The 18245-nt window shown below is 38.7% G+C and overlaps 1 protein-coding gene across 1 annotated transcript; it reads left to right on the top strand.

Annotated features, from left to right (window-relative positions):
- Nucleotides 1-457: 457 nt before the first annotated feature.
- Nucleotides 458-17304, top strand: mvb12ba (multivesicular body subunit 12Ba). The gene is made up of 10 exons (XM_023291163.3): nt 458-886; nt 4701-4823; nt 5903-6010; nt 6185-6281; nt 6489-6618; nt 7403-7546; nt 10284-10378; nt 12757-12812; nt 13160-13219; nt 14331-17304. The coding sequence occupies exons 2-10, from the start codon at nt 4713-4715 to the stop codon at nt 14415-14417; spliced, it is 888 nt and encodes a 295-aa protein (XP_023146931.1). The 5' UTR covers nt 458-886; nt 4701-4712; the 3' UTR covers nt 14418-17304.
- The last annotated feature ends 941 nt before the right edge of the window (nt 17305-18245 follow it).

Genomic DNA, 18245 nt, shown 5'->3' with positions numbered 1-18245 from the left:
TATATATATATATATATATATATATATATATATATATATATATATATATATATATATATATATATATATATATATATATATATATATATATATGTATACAAAGACACACACACACATTGATTAAAATTTAGACTTGTGGTTATTTATATGTTATTATGCTGTGATTTTACTGGTCTGACCCACTTGAGATCAAAATGGGCTGAATGTGGCCCCTGAACTAAATTGAGTTTGACACCCCTGCAGAAGAGCCAATCTGAAGAGCAAACGTCCAATAAGATCGATGTGACTTTTACGAGATCTCGCAAAAACTTTTGCGAGATACCGAGAAAGTTTTGCGAGATACCGCAAAACTTTTTTTCTCCATGTCCCTTCCGGGGCTCCGTAGGATACATACATGGTAAGAGTAAGATAGATGATACATACAAGTACAAGCCAGCCAAACTGATGGGGAAAATTTACAACACATTGTACCGCCTCAGTGTGAGTGACGGTCTCAGACAAAATTCTTTGGCTCCGCCTCCGACTATCAACGTTTAGCAACAACAAAAAAAGAAAAAAGAAATTGTCAAAACGCACAGCGGTCTAGCAGCCAGTGTTGTTTTTCCCTGTGTGTGGCAGGCTGGAGGGTGGGGGTGAGGTGCGGGCTCCTCCAGTTACCGATCTCTCGCCCAGTTCCCCGTCGACAGCTCCGCTAATGGCACCTTCTTCACACCGCTAGCTGGAGACCCACTATGCAGACATATACTGAACAACTCGTATTTCGGATCGATTTCAGCAATTTCATAAAGATGAGCGTTCCCCCCGTGCTGTAAACGGCGTGAAAAAAAGCAGAAGCGCAGAAGAAAACACACGGAGACCGGTCGGATTCAACCGTTAGCCTCGTCGGGTAAGTAGACAATCCACATAGTTAGCTAACATTAGCAACTGCTGCAGAGTCGACGTCTTCAGGACATTGTGGTTAGAAATAAAGCTGCTTTGGTCTTACACTGTGGGATACTACAGTGACTGAGACTGAGATGGTGGATAAGGGTTTAAATGGTCTGTGGCTTGTGTTAAAACACAAGGAGCCTACGTTAGCGACTGTCAGCGTTACCCGCTGGCCGCAGCTGGTGTGTGGATGTTACTAGCTAGCGTGCTAGCTATGTCTCACAGCTAAGCTAATGTTCTACGGTTCACAAACTACGGTTGATATCAAGTAAACATCAGTGAAAGTGCGTTATTGTCCAATTACATATTACTTAAACGTAGATAAGTTGTTGGGTTAATTATCAACACTGTTGATAATTCGTGTTAGTATGAGGAGGAGCTGAGAAATTCAGTTGATTCAGTCGCACTTAACGATGCATTTCAACAGAGATGCTTAGTTGCTTCAAAATGTGACGTTTATTCTAAATTATACGGTCAGAGTGTTGTGAATTCAGTGTATAACTAGTTAAATGCAGTTCATCGTGTACAATTTGGGGTTAAACTGGGATTCATAAGGAGGGGCGGGCTGCAGACAGCTCAAATGGGGACTATTTCTTCAGTAGAAAGTAGTTCCAGTGTAAACTACAGATTGTGTTGTGTTGGTGCGGATTGTCCACATTAACAGCGGCTCAGACATATCGCACCTGAATGTTCCTTGTTATTGTACCACAAACACATTTCCACTCACCTGTATTGATTACATTGCAGTCAGATATCTCACATTGAATAATAAAATAATCAGATTCCACCTGAGAAAAGTCAGAGCATTTTCATTTTTTATGTCATTGGTTTAAATACTCTTTATCCCTTTATAGGAATTGTTTGCAAATCTGAGGATGTTGTAGGTCATATTTATGTAGGGCTGCAGAATATTCTAAGGGGTTCACAAACTTTCAAGTGACACTGTACATGTCTATAAATATGTGTTAAAAAGGTTTTGTTTAAAAATTACTATAATTTCCCAATATAATTAGATTATTTCTGTTTATTAGTAAGGTGATCTTGTATTCTGCCAGCTTCATTACCATCAAAAAATATCCTACCAGTTTAAGTAATGTGTATAAAACTAAAGTAAGTGTGAGAGTGACATAGCCCTTATTTTAGGAATTTCTTCTGATTCAGCCAGTTTGGAGCTACTTTATGCCGTTTGATGCGATGTGAATAAGGCTGCAGAAGCTTTATGTGTCAGCTCATTAGTCTGCAACCTCCAGGGGTCAGAAGCTTTGTTTTGTTTTTCAGATTGAGAGACATAATATTGAGTCAGTGAGCCTTTTGTACATTTTTTTTTCTCTCTGAAGAGAGAACTATGGTAGTCCAGGAGAATGCTATGCAGGTGGCCTCTGTTGTCCACGCAACTTCAAGAGGATTTTCTTTTTTGTAAATCTGCTGCTGTGTTTACAGTTTGCCACATGGCCAGGTAGTTGAACGTTCACTAAAAATTTTAAAAATCCTCTGCACCAGACAGTTGAGATTTAGCATAGTTACATTCCCAAGGTATTACCCGGTACCTTAATCAGAAAGAGACTACAGTGCTGATTTTGTGGCCTGTGTGGCTTTGTAAATGCAGCATTTTTGACAGATCCTTTGGTGTGTCTTTACGTATGTTGTGTTAATTTGTCATGAATTACCTTTTTTGTTTTTCTATTTTTTGTGTGATGCCATAGAAGGGAATTCTTATTGTTGAGGGGTTGTAAGAAATTTTCTAAGTTATGTTTGGAAATCATAAGGCATTAGTACAACAGGAGAGTCTGATAGATACAGTCAAGTTACTGCTTTGTCGAAACACATCAACCAAAGTTCAGTGAATATACTGCACATTAGGGATCAACCAATATGGTTTATTCAGGGCCAATATATGTCGATCATTGGTAGTCAAGAATGGCTGATAGCCAACATTTGGACCCAGTATGCATTAAATGTATTTATAGTAATATCATGTGCTAACAGAGAACCGGTCATTAATAACTAGGTTACTTCATCAATAATGATTCCTGTTACTGAATTTATACATACTGTGCTGTGAAAAAGTATTTGCCCCCCTGCAGATATTTGCTTATTTGTCACACGTAAATGTTTCAGACCATCTAACTAATTTGAATATATGACAAAAACAACCCAAGAAAACACAAAATATAGTTTTTAAATTATGATTTTATTAGTTGAAGGAGAAATGCTGCCCAGCACCACCTTGCTCTATGGGAAAACATAAGCTACCAATCTACTTAATTACCAAATTCATTTGGCAATTGGTTTCTTGCTGAAAATGCTTTCCATCCTGCGCGGTACAGAGTCATTGACATTTATCAATCAAAATGTAAAAATAGATGACATCAGAGAAAATACTTTTTCACAGCACTTTATATACATGAAATGTTATATTACCAGCATGTGGTAACAGGGAACCTGTCATTCATTAGTAGGTTACTTCAATAATAAAGATTACTGCAAGTGAATATGTACAATTGCATCACATCACATTCAGACACTCTTCTGTTTTCTGAGATGAGCTGACTGATATAGAACAGTTTGCCTCCTCTTCTAATGCAGTTACATTTGCTATTCCTCTCTGTTTTGTTAATTTTTCACTGTTCTGTCACTTTTATTGTGAGCAAAGGCGAATACCCTGATGTATTATTTCTTACTGTTTTTCAGACACTGTTTTGGGTAAGGGGCTGCACAGTGACTCAGTGGTTAGCACTGTCGCCTCACAGCTTGAAATGAACATGCAGCCAGTCTAGCCATTACTGCATTGTCACAAGCACAACATATTGTCAGTTTTAACACCAATCAAAAGGGAATGTGTCACAGCAGGAGCGAAACAACAAAGGGACAGTCATAAATTCACTTGCACGTACAGTTACAGTAGCTGCAATGTCATCCCAAAGCAGCAGTTACAATCACAGATACAGTCTGTCTGAGCAGCAGTCAGCGAGACTTCCTTTCCAAGTGCAATAGTGCAGACTTGTGGCTGAGCAGCCACTGGTGAGATGCAGTGCCTTGCTGAAGTCACAGTTACCGCCACTACTGTAATACATGATACTGTTTCAGATGCTCAGCCTTTTTCTGTTTGTTAGAGAAGATGCTAACTCTATGGATAAATAAATGAGTATTTAGCAAAACTCACTGCATACAGCATGCGAGCAAACAGGTAGTAAACAGAAGTCCTAAACCCAACATTTTATCATTCAATGCATGTATATTGCGATGTATCATAAAGCAGGCTGTACAATGTCTTATAATGTTGCTGCTTGTCCAGATTCACTCTCTTTTTCCCCCATGGAGAACATCTGGTGTTGCAGTTCTTTTTCTCACTTTTTTCTTATTGCATGTGTTACCTTCTTTGGAACATGTTTTGGTATTTCTTGCCTTTGTGAATTTGAAACACGTTTTCTTTCATTTTTGCTTTCTCACATGTATAGCTATGTCCTTAGGCGTTACCATAGCTGCAAGAAGCCTGGTATGTAGCTTAGCAGACATACTGTAAATTAGTACATTTATTGTATGTACAAAACTTTATTGTACCCTCAGCAGATTAACAAGGTTTACTCAGTAGCTAAATCTGTAGACTAAACGAAACGTCCCAAAGGGGAGCACCAAGGGGAAATGCAGGTTTTAGTTCACCTTTAGATCACGTAAACTGACTTGGATGCATGAAATTAAGCATATTCCCCCAGTGTCCTACGTTTTGGGCCACTTTTTACAAATGTAATTTGTCATGGTGGTTTTTGTTGCAGAAGTCTACAAAAATGCCTGAGGTTCGGGACCTTTCTGAAGCTTTGCCAGAGATGTCCATGGACCCAATCACTGGAGTCGGAGTAGTTGCCTCCAGGAACAGGGCACCCACAGGATATGATGTGGTAAACCACTGAACACAACTCAGGACAGAGGGGCATTTAGTTTACAAAATTACCTTGCAAAACCATCACATTAGTCTTGAAGCTAAAATCATACCCACTACAGTACCTAAAAATGCACATTTATGTAATACGGGATTCCAAATTATCAAGTCAAATGTCAGAGCAATTCTTGAATTATAACCATCTCATTATAACACCCTATATTTTGGCCTATGGTCTGATTAAGGCACTGTGCTGCATTAATGTTTTAGAAACGCACTAATGTTCATAAATTAGTGACACTGTCAAAATTTCCAGGCTTTCTTTGGTCTTCAAAGATCTAAATTGCCAGTTGGTGTCCTACAGTGAGATCGAGGGTCGTTGTTTTGAATTAGTAGTCAAAAATGTTACCAAATTTCCTTCACAGTTAGGAGCAGCTGAAGTTATAATAATAACAGTAGAATAAAGAACAACAGGCTGAGTAGGTGTACAGTATGTTAATGAAACACATTAATGGTTATTCAGCCACATGAAGCATAAACAACAAACTGAATAGGTGTCTGGTATGTTAACGTAACATGTTAACAGTTATTCAGATACACTATAGCATAAAGAACATAAGAGGGAGGATGAATAGGAGGAATAAAAATAACAAAGTCGCAAGTCCAAAAAGCAAGATACCGTTAATATAGGATCACGTTACTTTTAAACCGACAACTCAGTAATAAAAGTAACGCTATCCTATAATACGAAACGACAAAATGAACATAATCCAAAGATACCGTTAAGCAAATTTACCAAACTCTCGATCTCACTCCAAATCACTAAATCCATTGAATTTGGGGGGGTGTCGAATATTTTATTAGACACCCCATTATTAGATCAATGATAATACTGTGTTAAACAAACTACTGTAAGATAAGTAATATTTTTGGAACCTGTTAAAGAAATAACATTTTTCTTTGAAAAAAGAAAAAGAACTGAGACAGAAGAATTCGGTGACACAGCAGGGCTCTAGACTGTGACCCAAGTCGATCCCTGCACAGATTTTGTAACTGTTGTCTTGATGACCCCTTTGCACTTGACTTGTCTGCTTGCAGGTCTCTACCACAACTGATGGCCTAGATGCTGACCTGTGGAAAGATGGCCTTTTTAAATCCAAGGTGACCCGCTACCTCTGCTTCACCAGAGTTTTCTCTAAAGAAAATGTAAGTTACCTCACCTCACCATCTTACTCTGCTCCCAACAATATTGGGTACATGCATATTACATTTGGAGCTAGTTAGGTTCGCTCCCAACTTTATTCCCATCTCCTTTTTTTTTTGTCATTTCCATCATTTGCCCCTCTCTCTGTCTCCTGTCATGTATCACTTTCTCTCCAGAGCCATTTAGGTAATGTTCTTGTGGACATGAAGCTGATTGATATAAAGGACACTTTGCCTGTGGGTTTCATCCCGATCCAGGAAACTGTTGACACTCGTAAGTTACCCCAACTCTAGTAGAAAGGCCCTGACAGCATCATGGTGTCGGAAAAATGTCGGAAAAAAATTAGTATCTTTAAACTCTCAAACATATTTGGCCCTAATAATAGGAACTGCCATGTTATTCACAGAACCTATCGGCAATGTATATGCAGTGAGCACACTATTTGCAGTAGTGACTCTCAGTCATTCTCATCTCACACAGAAGAGCAAGCCTTCAGGAAAAGACGACTCTGCATCAAGTTCATTCCCCGGGATTCCACGGAAGCAGCCATCTGTGACATCCGCATCCTGGGACGCTCCAAGCAGGCTCCTCCTCAGTATACCTTTATAGGGTGAGCAACTTTGAATCAGATATCAGTCTTTCGTTCTAGACTTGACAAATAGGTGTCCAAAAAAGAAAATCTTAAAAGTTACCAAACTAAGGCTTTTTTTCCTGGTGTTTGGAGTGAAATAGTTTGGACTGTAATTAAATCCATATTCGCGTTTGAGACTGCTAGGGGTGTAAGTCACAATACAGTAAGAATCTTGGTTTAGGAGTTCAGTAGCTTTTCAATACAGCAGAGAAAACAAAAAAAAATGCAAAAACATTTTTTAAATTAAGTTTCAAAATATGAAAACATTCAAAAAAAATAAGGCTACTTGGCCATAACTCTTACTTTTATAGTTAAGGCTCTTTGATGCTATGTAGTTGCTGTACACTCTTCAGTATAAAATAAAATTTTCATTAAGATAATTGCACCATATTCATAATAACATCAGTTATCCATTCAGCCAGCGGTGCCATTATAGCTAGTAACGCTGCCTTTGTCTCTTTTTGTCAGCCTGATGTTAAAGCCCTCCTGTTTAAAAAACAATATTAAGAGACACTGGGTGGAGCGCTTTTTCTTTAGGCCATTGCATACACTTTGTACTCATTGGGATTTATTGAAAAAACAAAACAGCCTAACTTTGTTTAGCTACCAAGCCACATGAGATACTAACATGAGTTCGATCAAGTATAGCATCGAATGAATGATGACGTGTACGTTCTTTAACTGAAGCCTTTCCTCTTTCATGAATATTTTGAAGTTTATTCTGCTGTTATTGCTTATTAATGCTTACAAAATTGTTTGACAGAGAGCTCAACAACATGGGAATCTGGTATCGCATGGGGAATGTACCTCGAGCCCAGGACTCCACACACATGCCGACTGCTAACAACATTCAGAATGTGAACTCCTCGTCCAGCTCAGCTCCAGTCCCAGCAGCTCCATTGCCCAAGTATGTCCACTCTAACGACATGTTTGTATGTGCTTGTACTGGCTCTGTAAATGGGAAACAAACAAGACCGGCTCAGACCGATTCACGCAATACTATCTCAGCATGTCCTGTGCACAGTTATGCTTGTGCACATTCATACTTATGCACAGGAAAGGTAGGAACATGGGAGATGGGGGCGGGGGGGGGTGGGCAATAGCAGCAAGAGGGATGCAAATTTTGGAACATGCTAACTATCGAAATATCAGAATTTTTTCTCCAGATCACAGACTTCACCTTTAACCAAGGACATGAGAAATAGACTTGGCAGTAGTGGAGATTTGACTTACTCAAGCACACTAATGAGTTAACTAATTTCTTTAAAAGTGGATTCATTATGTTTTCAGACTCTTGAGTTTTTGCACATGTTGTTGTGTGAATTACATTTGAAATTACTTTGCTAATACTTACAGAGCAAATGCTTTGTAAACAGTTGCTCAGAATGTGGAAATATGAAAGAAACAAAACGACAATGCAGAGTCTAAAGTGTTGCAGTAATAGACTGGATGACATGACACGCCATGTTAGTGGACAGGAAGTAAATAGCAGCCAAGATGGCATGTCCTGACATGTAGTCCCCACAGCTAACAGTGCAGTATGTTTGCTGCAGAAACCTGTCCTCACAATAATGTAACTATTGCCATTTTTGCCCATCAAAAATGTCTATACTGAATAACCCATAATGGCATAGTAAAAACATGTTAAATGTATTTTTGCAATTATGATGAAAATCAAAAGCTGAAACAATTGTCTCAGCACACCTCTTGTGCATGTGGATCCATGTGGATCCTAAAAGAAGAATTTCCAACCCTAATTCCTATTAATGAGACAAGAAAACATGAATGTAACGTTTACACTCATTTGGATAGGCTCAAACAAAAGCTAGTCTGCTGCCCAAGAATGTCAACGCTAATCCTGTTGGTACATACTTAGACTTTTGTGTAGCAAAGGGGATGGTGCAAAAATGTAGGGATATCAACTGAAAAATAAAAAGCAAGAAATAGACGCAAGTACTCATGATATTGGCCAGATTCTTCCATATGTAGAAATTCAGATATTGCACAAATTCCTTTGCATGTAGAAAGTAACAATATTGCACATAATTGGTTATTCTCTATGTGGAAAAATATTGACATTGCACAGATTCTTCCATGAGTAGAAAATGCTGATATTGCATAGGTTCTATGTGTTGTACAGATGGCTCTGTGACTGGTGAATAATGATTTTGGACAGATTCTTGCATATGTAGAAATAATTGATGTTGTTCAGACAGTGTTGTCTGTGCAAAATATTTATGATGCACAGGTTTGAATGCGCTAATGTTGCACCAGAGTGAAATATGACAGGCCTGGTTCAGCTGAAAGTAAGATCCTTCAGTATCTCTCTTTCACACAGCAGGTGAAGTAACCTGTCATTGAAGGAGCTGCAGTGCTGTCAGACTTTGTCCCCTCTCATCCAGATAGCTCACATGTATCTATCATGTATACACATGGATATACCTCTCGGGTCAGTCAAGGAAATGGAAACAGATGTACAATGAAATGAGGTCTTTTTGCAGAATGTATATCGCTTGTTAGGAAGCAGGGTCAGTTGCCAACCAGCAGTGGCAGCATGTGGCAGTGCTGAGGCTTGAACCCTCAACCCTCTCATCAGTGGCTCATTGCCTTCACCAACGAGTCACCATTACCCTAAATTTCTAAGAAAGATTTAAGTGTATCAATTTTATTGAGTGTATTTTTTTTGTGGGCGTTATGTGCACTAAAATTTAAAATAGGCTTTCCAAAATACCATTGTGGTTTTATAGTATGGGCTTTATAGATTAAAAAATTCTGGCAAGTAGCACGTCTCTTTTGTAGGGAAACCCTCTGAGCCATGCAGTATAAATTACAGTGATCAATGCAATAGCCATCACCTGTAATAGACCTTAAGGCAGAGTGATTGACATGGCCCAGAAGTTTATGAATATAAAAGAATGCTTGCTAGAGGACTGTAACAGAACTTGGAACCCACAGGTCCCATGAGTCCAAATGTAAATATTAAGGGATCAGACAGTCAAAGAATAAACTGTGAAGTTGAAAAGGGGAATAGAATTGTGTTTTTATGTACAGCTCAATAGCAAAACAAGGCAAGTCTGACATTTGGATTTCCAAGTTGTTACTGTCAATGAAATGAAGGCCTCAAATAAGTTTGAAGTTATTTTATTGTTTTATTGTTACCAAAATGTTACTGATAAAATGATATTTTGCTGTCTATCCATTTTTACTAGTTAGCATATACATGTGCCTCTAGTATATACTAGAGGAAAAGATCTTTCATTTTCTGGTACTGGCAACTTCTGAAGTGTATGTTTGTATGTTTTCACCTGCTAGATGTATAGTTATAGTTGTCATCTGCATCTAGATGGGCATGGCAGTTTTGTAGTGCTGAAACAATACTGATATGATATATGAATAGTGAAACAAGCTGGACCTGACATTCAACGCTGTTGAGCACCTTTTGCTATAGATAAAAACTTTGAGAGCGCAGGTAGCTTTTCACATGGTTGTCTCTCTGATGAGTAGAGACTTAAATGGAAAGTCATTACATAAAGAATCTAAAAGACTGAATATTAGCACAGTGTGGACATACACCAATTGATAGATGCAGAGATTACATTTTTCTTAACTGAACTAACCTGTGTTTTTTTTTCTTCTGTTTCAAGGCATATTTCCATGACCCTCCCTGCCAGCTTCAGAGGGAAGAACACTACCAGACCAGACTATGAGCACCAAAACTCCAACCTGTATGCTATTTCAGGTCAGCAACACTTTATCGTCCTTCCACATCCTTGTCCAGAATCACACAGGGAAAACACAACTGAAATGTTAGAATCCCCGGTATGAAATTGTTGAGTTTCTATAATATAATATTATAGGATCTTGACCTTACCATGTAAAGTGCCCTGAGTTGTCCTATGTTGGGATTTGTGTTATTTACAGTTTACATACACTTGTAAAGACCAAGTTTATCATGACTGAGTTTCATATGACTCCTATAACTCTTAATTTTCTGTCATGGAATGTTTGAAACACATGTCTTTGTCACAAAAAGCAGTCTTGCATTTTGGATCTTTCAGAAATTAAAGGTTTTCTGGAAATATGACAGAATCTGCTGGGGCTGGGGTGCAGCTTATAGGGGGGGCTCCAAGCCAAACAGGTTGGGAACCACTGCTCTAGACCATCCTGACCAATTGTCTCTCAGCAGCAGGTCATAGTTTGTGTTTTCTTCCTGACCGTGACAGTGACACAACTGTGCCATGCACTTTACACTTACACTTGTTAGCACATTTGATTTTGGGATCTGTAGCTGCTTGGAATAGCTTCAAATGACTTTCCTGACTTGTTCAAGTAAATGATTTGCTTCTTCAGATCTGTGCTGAGCTTTAGGCTTCCTCACTGTAGCGTGACCGAGTCTAATTAGTGTATCAGATGAGCCCTATTGAAATTGACACATCTTTCTAAATCACCAAAACCGATAATTCAAGTTGCTGTGTGTCTATTTTTTACCCAACAGATTTTGTCATATTTCCAGAAGACCTATAATAAATCTATGGAAGAACCAAAATGCAGGATTGTTTTTGTGACAAAGATGCATATTTCCCATTATAGAAAATTAAGAGTTCTCAGAGTCATTGGAAACTCGAGACTGTCATGATATACATGGTCTTTACAAGTGTATGCAAACTCCTGTGTACAACTGTAAATATAACTGAATCTATAATAAATATGGTTGATTCTTCCAGCGCTTGTCCTCAGCTGCTCTATACAGTATGACTTAGCTCCTTTCGTTTTTTAAACCCCATACAGCCAAGTTAAAGCACAAGTACACATGCAGACAGGTGACAGAGGAAGAACCAACATAAAATGTCGTAGTAAGGTTTTGTGTCACTACATGCTGCCAAAACAGCTTCAGTGTTCTTTGACATTGATTCTCCAAGCCTCTGGAACTCTACCAAGGGCATGAACACAATTTTTTCCAAAAGATACTTTCTGGTGTTTGATTGATGTTGATCTCCCATAGGTGTTCTGTTAGGTCAAGTTCTGGTGACTGCAAAAGCCATAGGATTCACATAATTTTCATCAGATTTCTGCTCTAGGGAGGGGGCCGCTGTCTGTCTGGGAGAGAATGCTCCATCACAATAGAAATACTTTATCATAGAATAAAGTGTTACTCTTAAGAGGACAAGTGCACCCAAACCATACCATAAAATTCCCCCACAGTGTAACAGAGCCTCTAGACGACTTCTTGGCAGGGATTAGGGGTTCTGGTTTTTCCTTTAGTTTGTCACCTGTCTGTATGTTGACGTGCTGATTAGAGAATCAATCAGTCAGAGTTTATTTGTGTAGCTCTTTACAACAGCCCAAAGGGCGACCAAAGTGCTTCACACTAAAAAAAAAACAAAGTAACTTAAAAACAATGCAGTATTTTAAAACAGGACAAACAATCACACTCGCACAAACACCTACAGGCAAATTTAGAATAATCAATTAACTTCAGCATGTTTTTGGACTGTGGGAGGAAGCCATAGTACGCAGAGAAAACCCACACATGCACAGGGAGAACATGAGAACTCCATGCAGAAAGATCCCGGGAAGGCTGGGACGCAAACCAGGGATCTTCTAGCTGCAAGGCAAGGAGTGGTAACCACTACACCACTGTGCAGCTCATAAAATATACAATAAAACAATAAAATAAACAGCACTAAAATATACATCTAAAAGAAGTAGAGAAGTAAGATACCAGATAGCAGTATTATTACACATTGCATGCACATTACCCAGCTATGACCCCAATAACTACACACACCTATACACACCTAGACTGGTCCTATAATCCTATATATCACAGCCTTCTTTCCAGCTTTCATCTTAGCAAAAGTAGGATTAATGTTTTGTCTTGAAATGTGTTTATCATTATTTACAATGTGAGGTGGAATTCTGACTGCAATAATGTCTAATTGAAGTGGCCAGGGAAATGGCTTCACCAGAAATTGTACATCATTTGTTTCCATCATCGTTTCACTGTTTAAATTCATTAACACTCTTAATTTGTTCGGTCATTGACATTATCTTCACTGTGATTGGTAAATTTTGTAGTGAATGTTTTTCTTAAAGGCATATATATTCATCTTTCAGCAATGGATGGGGTACCTTTCATGATATCTGAGAAGTTTGCCTGTGCCTCATCTGATGTAAGTTGCCGAAGCTCAGTTCTTGGTATCTTATTTGGAGGTTGGCATGTCAATAGGGAGCATGTGTAGACTCCACTGGTATGCACTGACACATCTGCTCAAGTTGTGCACCTACAGTGCCCTCCAACAATATGTTAACAGTAATACTACTAACTCTGGGGCTGTATGTTGGCTTCTGTATAACCAGTGTAAAAAAGAATGTATAACTATAAGATTTTTTTCCTCTCTTACTGCTGACATCACTGTTGAAATAGATACAGTAGTAATATCCTGAAAGAAAGAAATGCATAAAAAACCTTAATGTTGAACTTCACTGAGATCTAACTGGTCTTTTGCTCTATGTTCAGCTGCAGCAGGTGGATCTGATGGGCATTACAATCAAGTCACTGGCCGAGATCGAGAAAGAGGTGAGTAGGAAAAATGGAATAAATCTGAAGCTATTACAGTTCAATATTCAAAAGGGAATCCCAGCTTTTTACTGTTTTTGCTCTCATTGTAGTCATTTCTATGAATTATGGTATGGTGCTCACTAGTGATTGCTAAACCCATTTATTATGAGTTCAACTGAAAGCAAAAATACTTGCCATGTTGGTGATAATTTCACCTTCTCCCCTGGATTCTGGTTTAGCAATGTTAATACTGACCAGACTGCAATAAAGAGGCATGACCCTGATCTTGAACAGAAAACATTATTTAAAAAGCAAATACTGCACTGGATCTCTAATTGTTGAAGAGTATGTGGAAGGAAATAGCGGTTTAAATTAAAAACATTACAGCAGAAAACAGCAGGTCATGTGAGATTGGATTGAGTCCACGTTCCCATTTACAGTCCCACCAAAGGAGTAAGGAACAAATCAAAAATTGTGCCTGTAATAACAATATATGTCCACCAGAGGCCAGTGTGATCCTGAGTTCAATCTCAAATCACTGGGAATCCCAGACATTCATTTGATTTGTCAATGATGTGTTATGTGTTCGAGATCTCTGTCCTGGAGCCAAAGTGTTAGTGCTAGGGCTAGCAGTCGTACAGACTACAGCTCTCTGCAACACACACACTAGATCAATCTGTGAAAACATTCGGCGAAAATTTGTCACATTATACAAAGATTGATTATAAGGTAACTATTAGCGTTCAAAAATTCAGTCTGAAGTGGCCAGAACATCGTCTGAACTGTCGCTCATAAATTCAGTATGCGATCATTTAACTAGAGTAAGGTGGGGAAGCGTCAGAAAATAAATCGGTGAAAGGGCGACAGTTCTTACAGGCCAGTTTTAATATTAAACTATGAACACAGCTGCCTTCAGAACAGGTCATTTGTGCAGCATCAGTTACCATGGTGACCTACAAGGTTAAAAGAGAACCACCTAAGACTGAAAACTCTGACTTCGGCATACAAGTACAACCTCAAGTCGGTAATTTTGTGCGCAGCTTACTGAATGAAAGTTTGACTTATTGAAGAATGGGGTGATTTGTGTCAGACCATGTTACAGTGTAATAAATTTCGATTCTCCCAATAGTATGATTACAGTTTCCGCACAGAGCACAGTGCAGCGGCTCGACTGCCACCCAGTCCAACGCGGACCTCCCTGAGCTCTGAGGCCTGAGCATGCCCCCCCTAACAACACTCTAGCCTATGGACACCTGCAGGAGACACCTGTACACAGCTACTGAGAACCTGCCCACAGCAAACCGTGATTTCCCACCTCTCCAAGAAAACTGACCAAGAAGAAAAAACAACAAAAACTATGCATTTTCTAATTTCTGCGTGATGTTGTGGTCTCTGTGCATTAGTTGTGCTATTGAAATATAACAGAAATATTGGAACTCAGTGGGTCAGGCTGAAACCACTACATACAGCATTTTGTGCTGAAGGAATAATAGAGAAATCCTGCTCATATGATTTTAAAATACATTTCTTAAAAGTGTCATAAGTGTTGTTCCCTTATGACAGAAATAATTACGCCCCATCTGAAGGACTTATTACAGCAAAATAAAAGGATTACAGAGGTACTTTCTTTTGAAGGAGGGTGTCTGTTAGGCATTTCCTATTTGAAATGAATTGAGCCTGAAAGCAGATGTCATATTTGCCTTCCTTGTTTATGACATACCTGCTGCTCTGCTCTGAATCAAAGCACCAGGAAGGCACGTCATGTGTTAGAAACACTAAAGCAAGAAATGGGCTTTTTCTCTTCTGTTGTACTGGTGTTCTTCATTGGGAATGATTCTAATTGTTCTTCAGATATTACTGTAATATTCTGGTGTGACTGTGAGTGCACTTTGTGTTTGGGAATTTCAGTGTACTTCCTGTTTGCCACAAATATTGTGTTAACCACTCCTCTAAGCCAGCAGCTTGGATGACTTCTTGAACCACTATTACTGATGAAAGGTTTGTAAACCAAGGTGCAGGTTATGCTGCTGCACAGCACATAGCACTGTTGTGACTGTTGGCAACTGTAGCTAATATAAATTGAGCCAGTTACCGACATCTGAGTTTTGATACTGATACCAAACAAATATCTTTTCATACTTTACAGTTTTTTTTTTCCTTTGAAAGCTGAACACTTAGTTTTAGCCTCAGCACGCCCCAAACACATTTTGGTTGGTACCAAAAAAAGCTTTTAGTGCTGAAGCCCAGCCCTGATGTCTTTACAATATAACTATTTTCACAGTTTAAAGTTACTTTCTTGATATTTAACAAAGATTTTGCAGCTCATGTATTGGCCGCAAAAGTGCTCTTTTTTTTTTTTTTTTTTTTTTTTTTGAACACGTGGGTTACATGTGAGGAAACGTGTTTATAGTGTAAACTTTTCCTTTTCTAACAATGAGCTTGTTTCTTTTCTGCCCTTTTTAACAAAACGAGAAATCGGCATGTGATAACCACCAACTCTGAAACGTTTCAGTTCACTTGTAATGAGTGGTGGAATTTAGACACCGAGAAAGGGTTGCTGCTCAGTATCTGAACTAACCTGTGCTTTCGTTTGTCCATAGTCCGCGTTTCCCATTGTTAAACCAAGAAAGAGCATATCTGATCTCAAGTTTTGTTGTTGATTTACAGCTCCACCGGTTATTGAGTCCCACTGACAATAACTGAAGAGCATCGTAGAAAACATTTTTGCCTGTACAGACCATACACCATCAGCAAGGTGATGGGCTCTGTGCGTACTACCGAAACTACCCAAAATGGCTGTTACAGATTTTATTCTAGGTGGTTTATTATAGTGGACGGCAGCAGATGCAGCATCAGTGCAGTGGATGATGTACTGACAGCAGGAATTGATTCAAATCTTCTTTGCCTCTTATGTTAATTTCCACCGTGTTCCATGATGTCGGAGGATTGAAATGAAAGAGAAAAATGTAAGGTAAATGTTACAAAAAAAGGGCCAGCAGTCATTTTTTTTAGGTTTTTCAACACAAGCCATTCAGTATCAGACACACCAGTGGAGACACCAGTCTGATCACTGAAGCCCCAAGTCCATCTTTGAAGATGACAAGCTGTTAATGGTTGGGCACCTGTGTGTATTCTGTTGAATGTCTGAGCCAAGCCATAGCAAGATGCCATTATGCTACCACCATACTCTGAACCTGAAGACAGTGCTGCCTTTGTGAAAGAGCGAGGAGTAGTGAGTAGGACATGACTGTTGTGATGAAGGCACTGTTCCAGTTGATATGTACGTTACATAAAATACACAATGTGAGCCATTTCTAGTTGCTTTGCCCAGCTGTTGCTATTTGAGACTTCTCCATTGTTTGAGTACTGACTTTTGTTTTAAAGTCTGTAGAATCTGAGTTGAATCTATGTGTTCAGGTTGTCCTCGCCTCTTTCTTAATACATTCACAGAATCCTTAATGTCCCATAAATGATCATTGACTCATTTTTGTTCATTTCACTTTTTCATACAACTAATGTTACAAGAAAAAACGTTTTGTTATTCTGCAATATCATCGTCATTAATGCACGGAGTGAATCCTGTTGCTTTATGTTTGTATTTGTCTAATTTATTAGTCATTTCAGTATTGTGACCATGTTGGTTGTCTCAATGTTTCTGTGTTTCTTTGTTGTTGTTTTTTTTAGAAATGTATTAAAACTGTCATTTGCACTGCTGACATGATTGATGAGCTGAAAAGATAAATGGCTCATGTCCATGTGAAGCTCTGTATTTGAGCTGAGTGTATCTGCCTGTTCTGTGAAAAGCTACACATGTATCATTTCTAAGCTCTAGTGTTTACCTACAGCCAGTTTTGCTGAAACATTTAATAGCTAACTAATATGGCGTCTGCATTAACAACTAAGAATCCTGCTTTGATGTTTCTGTTCGTTTTCATGCATGGTGACATGAGGTGTCAAGTTTCAATACAACACCTATTTTTGTAGGCTAATGATTAAAAGTCACAGATTTTATCTCATAAATAGACTCTATTCACCAAGAATGAACAAAACTGTCTGTTGAATTTGTAATGTGAGGGAGTGTCATTAAATTTTGATGAACTAAAGTCCTTGATCTAAATTTGAATTTTATTTTGGTAGTAACAGTGATGTCACTCAGCTATCTGTGCACTGTGTGCATTGTGTGCTGTTCTTATTCATTGCACTGTTTCTGCTGCTATCTATCTAGCAGCTGAAGAGCTAGAGGACTACTGCTGACCACAGGTGACATGAAGTCAAAGCAGCAGCCCCTGGTGTTACAGACCTTTATAGACTTACAACAAATACCAACACATAACAACATTGTTTCACGCAACATTTTCAATCCTATGAGCTCAAGTCTGAATCTGAAGAGTTTCAAGGCCCCTCCCTGACTAAAGGCTTGAAGCCTCCCTACAACTTGAAATGATGATCAGTCTCCATGGGTACTATTTTGGCCTGAATATCCTGCAAAAGAGATGCATCAGCAGAGGCAAGAAACTTATCAAGGTATGGCACTCATGCAACTTTACACAAACCTGCGTAGAAATATCAGTCTTTCAATGATTTACTTTAATAGAGATTGCACAGTAAAAATGTTCTGTCCTATTGACATAACCAACCTGCCAAAGCAATGTGTGCTCCTTCATCGGTGGGAGCTGAGAGGCATCTGTCAAGAAAGCACGCATCACCAGAAAAGCAGCAAACAAAATACATTCAGTCTCTGTGCTGTTATTTCTTATCACTTGCAATGTTCAGACCTGTGTGATGCATTTCTCTTAGTCACGTGAGTAATGATGAGGACCTTTGTTACACATCTTGTTAATTTTTTGTAGAAAAAAAACAATTTTGGACACAAATTACTTGTCACAGTACAACACTGTTATGTATTAAATAATAAATTAATGTAATGTAGAATTCAATTTTATTTCTAGAACGCCATTTCCAATTCAGATTGTCTCAAGACGCTTTACAGAACCCATATCCCTGAACCCATGCTGGATGTAGAGAACTGTGCTGATACAGCTCT

This window comes from Amphiprion ocellaris, chromosome 17 (genome assembly GCF_022539595.1).
Source record: "Amphiprion ocellaris isolate individual 3 ecotype Okinawa chromosome 17, ASM2253959v1, whole genome shotgun sequence".
In the NCBI taxonomy this organism is placed as follows: Eukaryota; Metazoa; Chordata; class Actinopteri; family Pomacentridae; genus Amphiprion; species Amphiprion ocellaris.
This window is presented reverse-complemented; position numbering and strand designations above follow the sequence as displayed.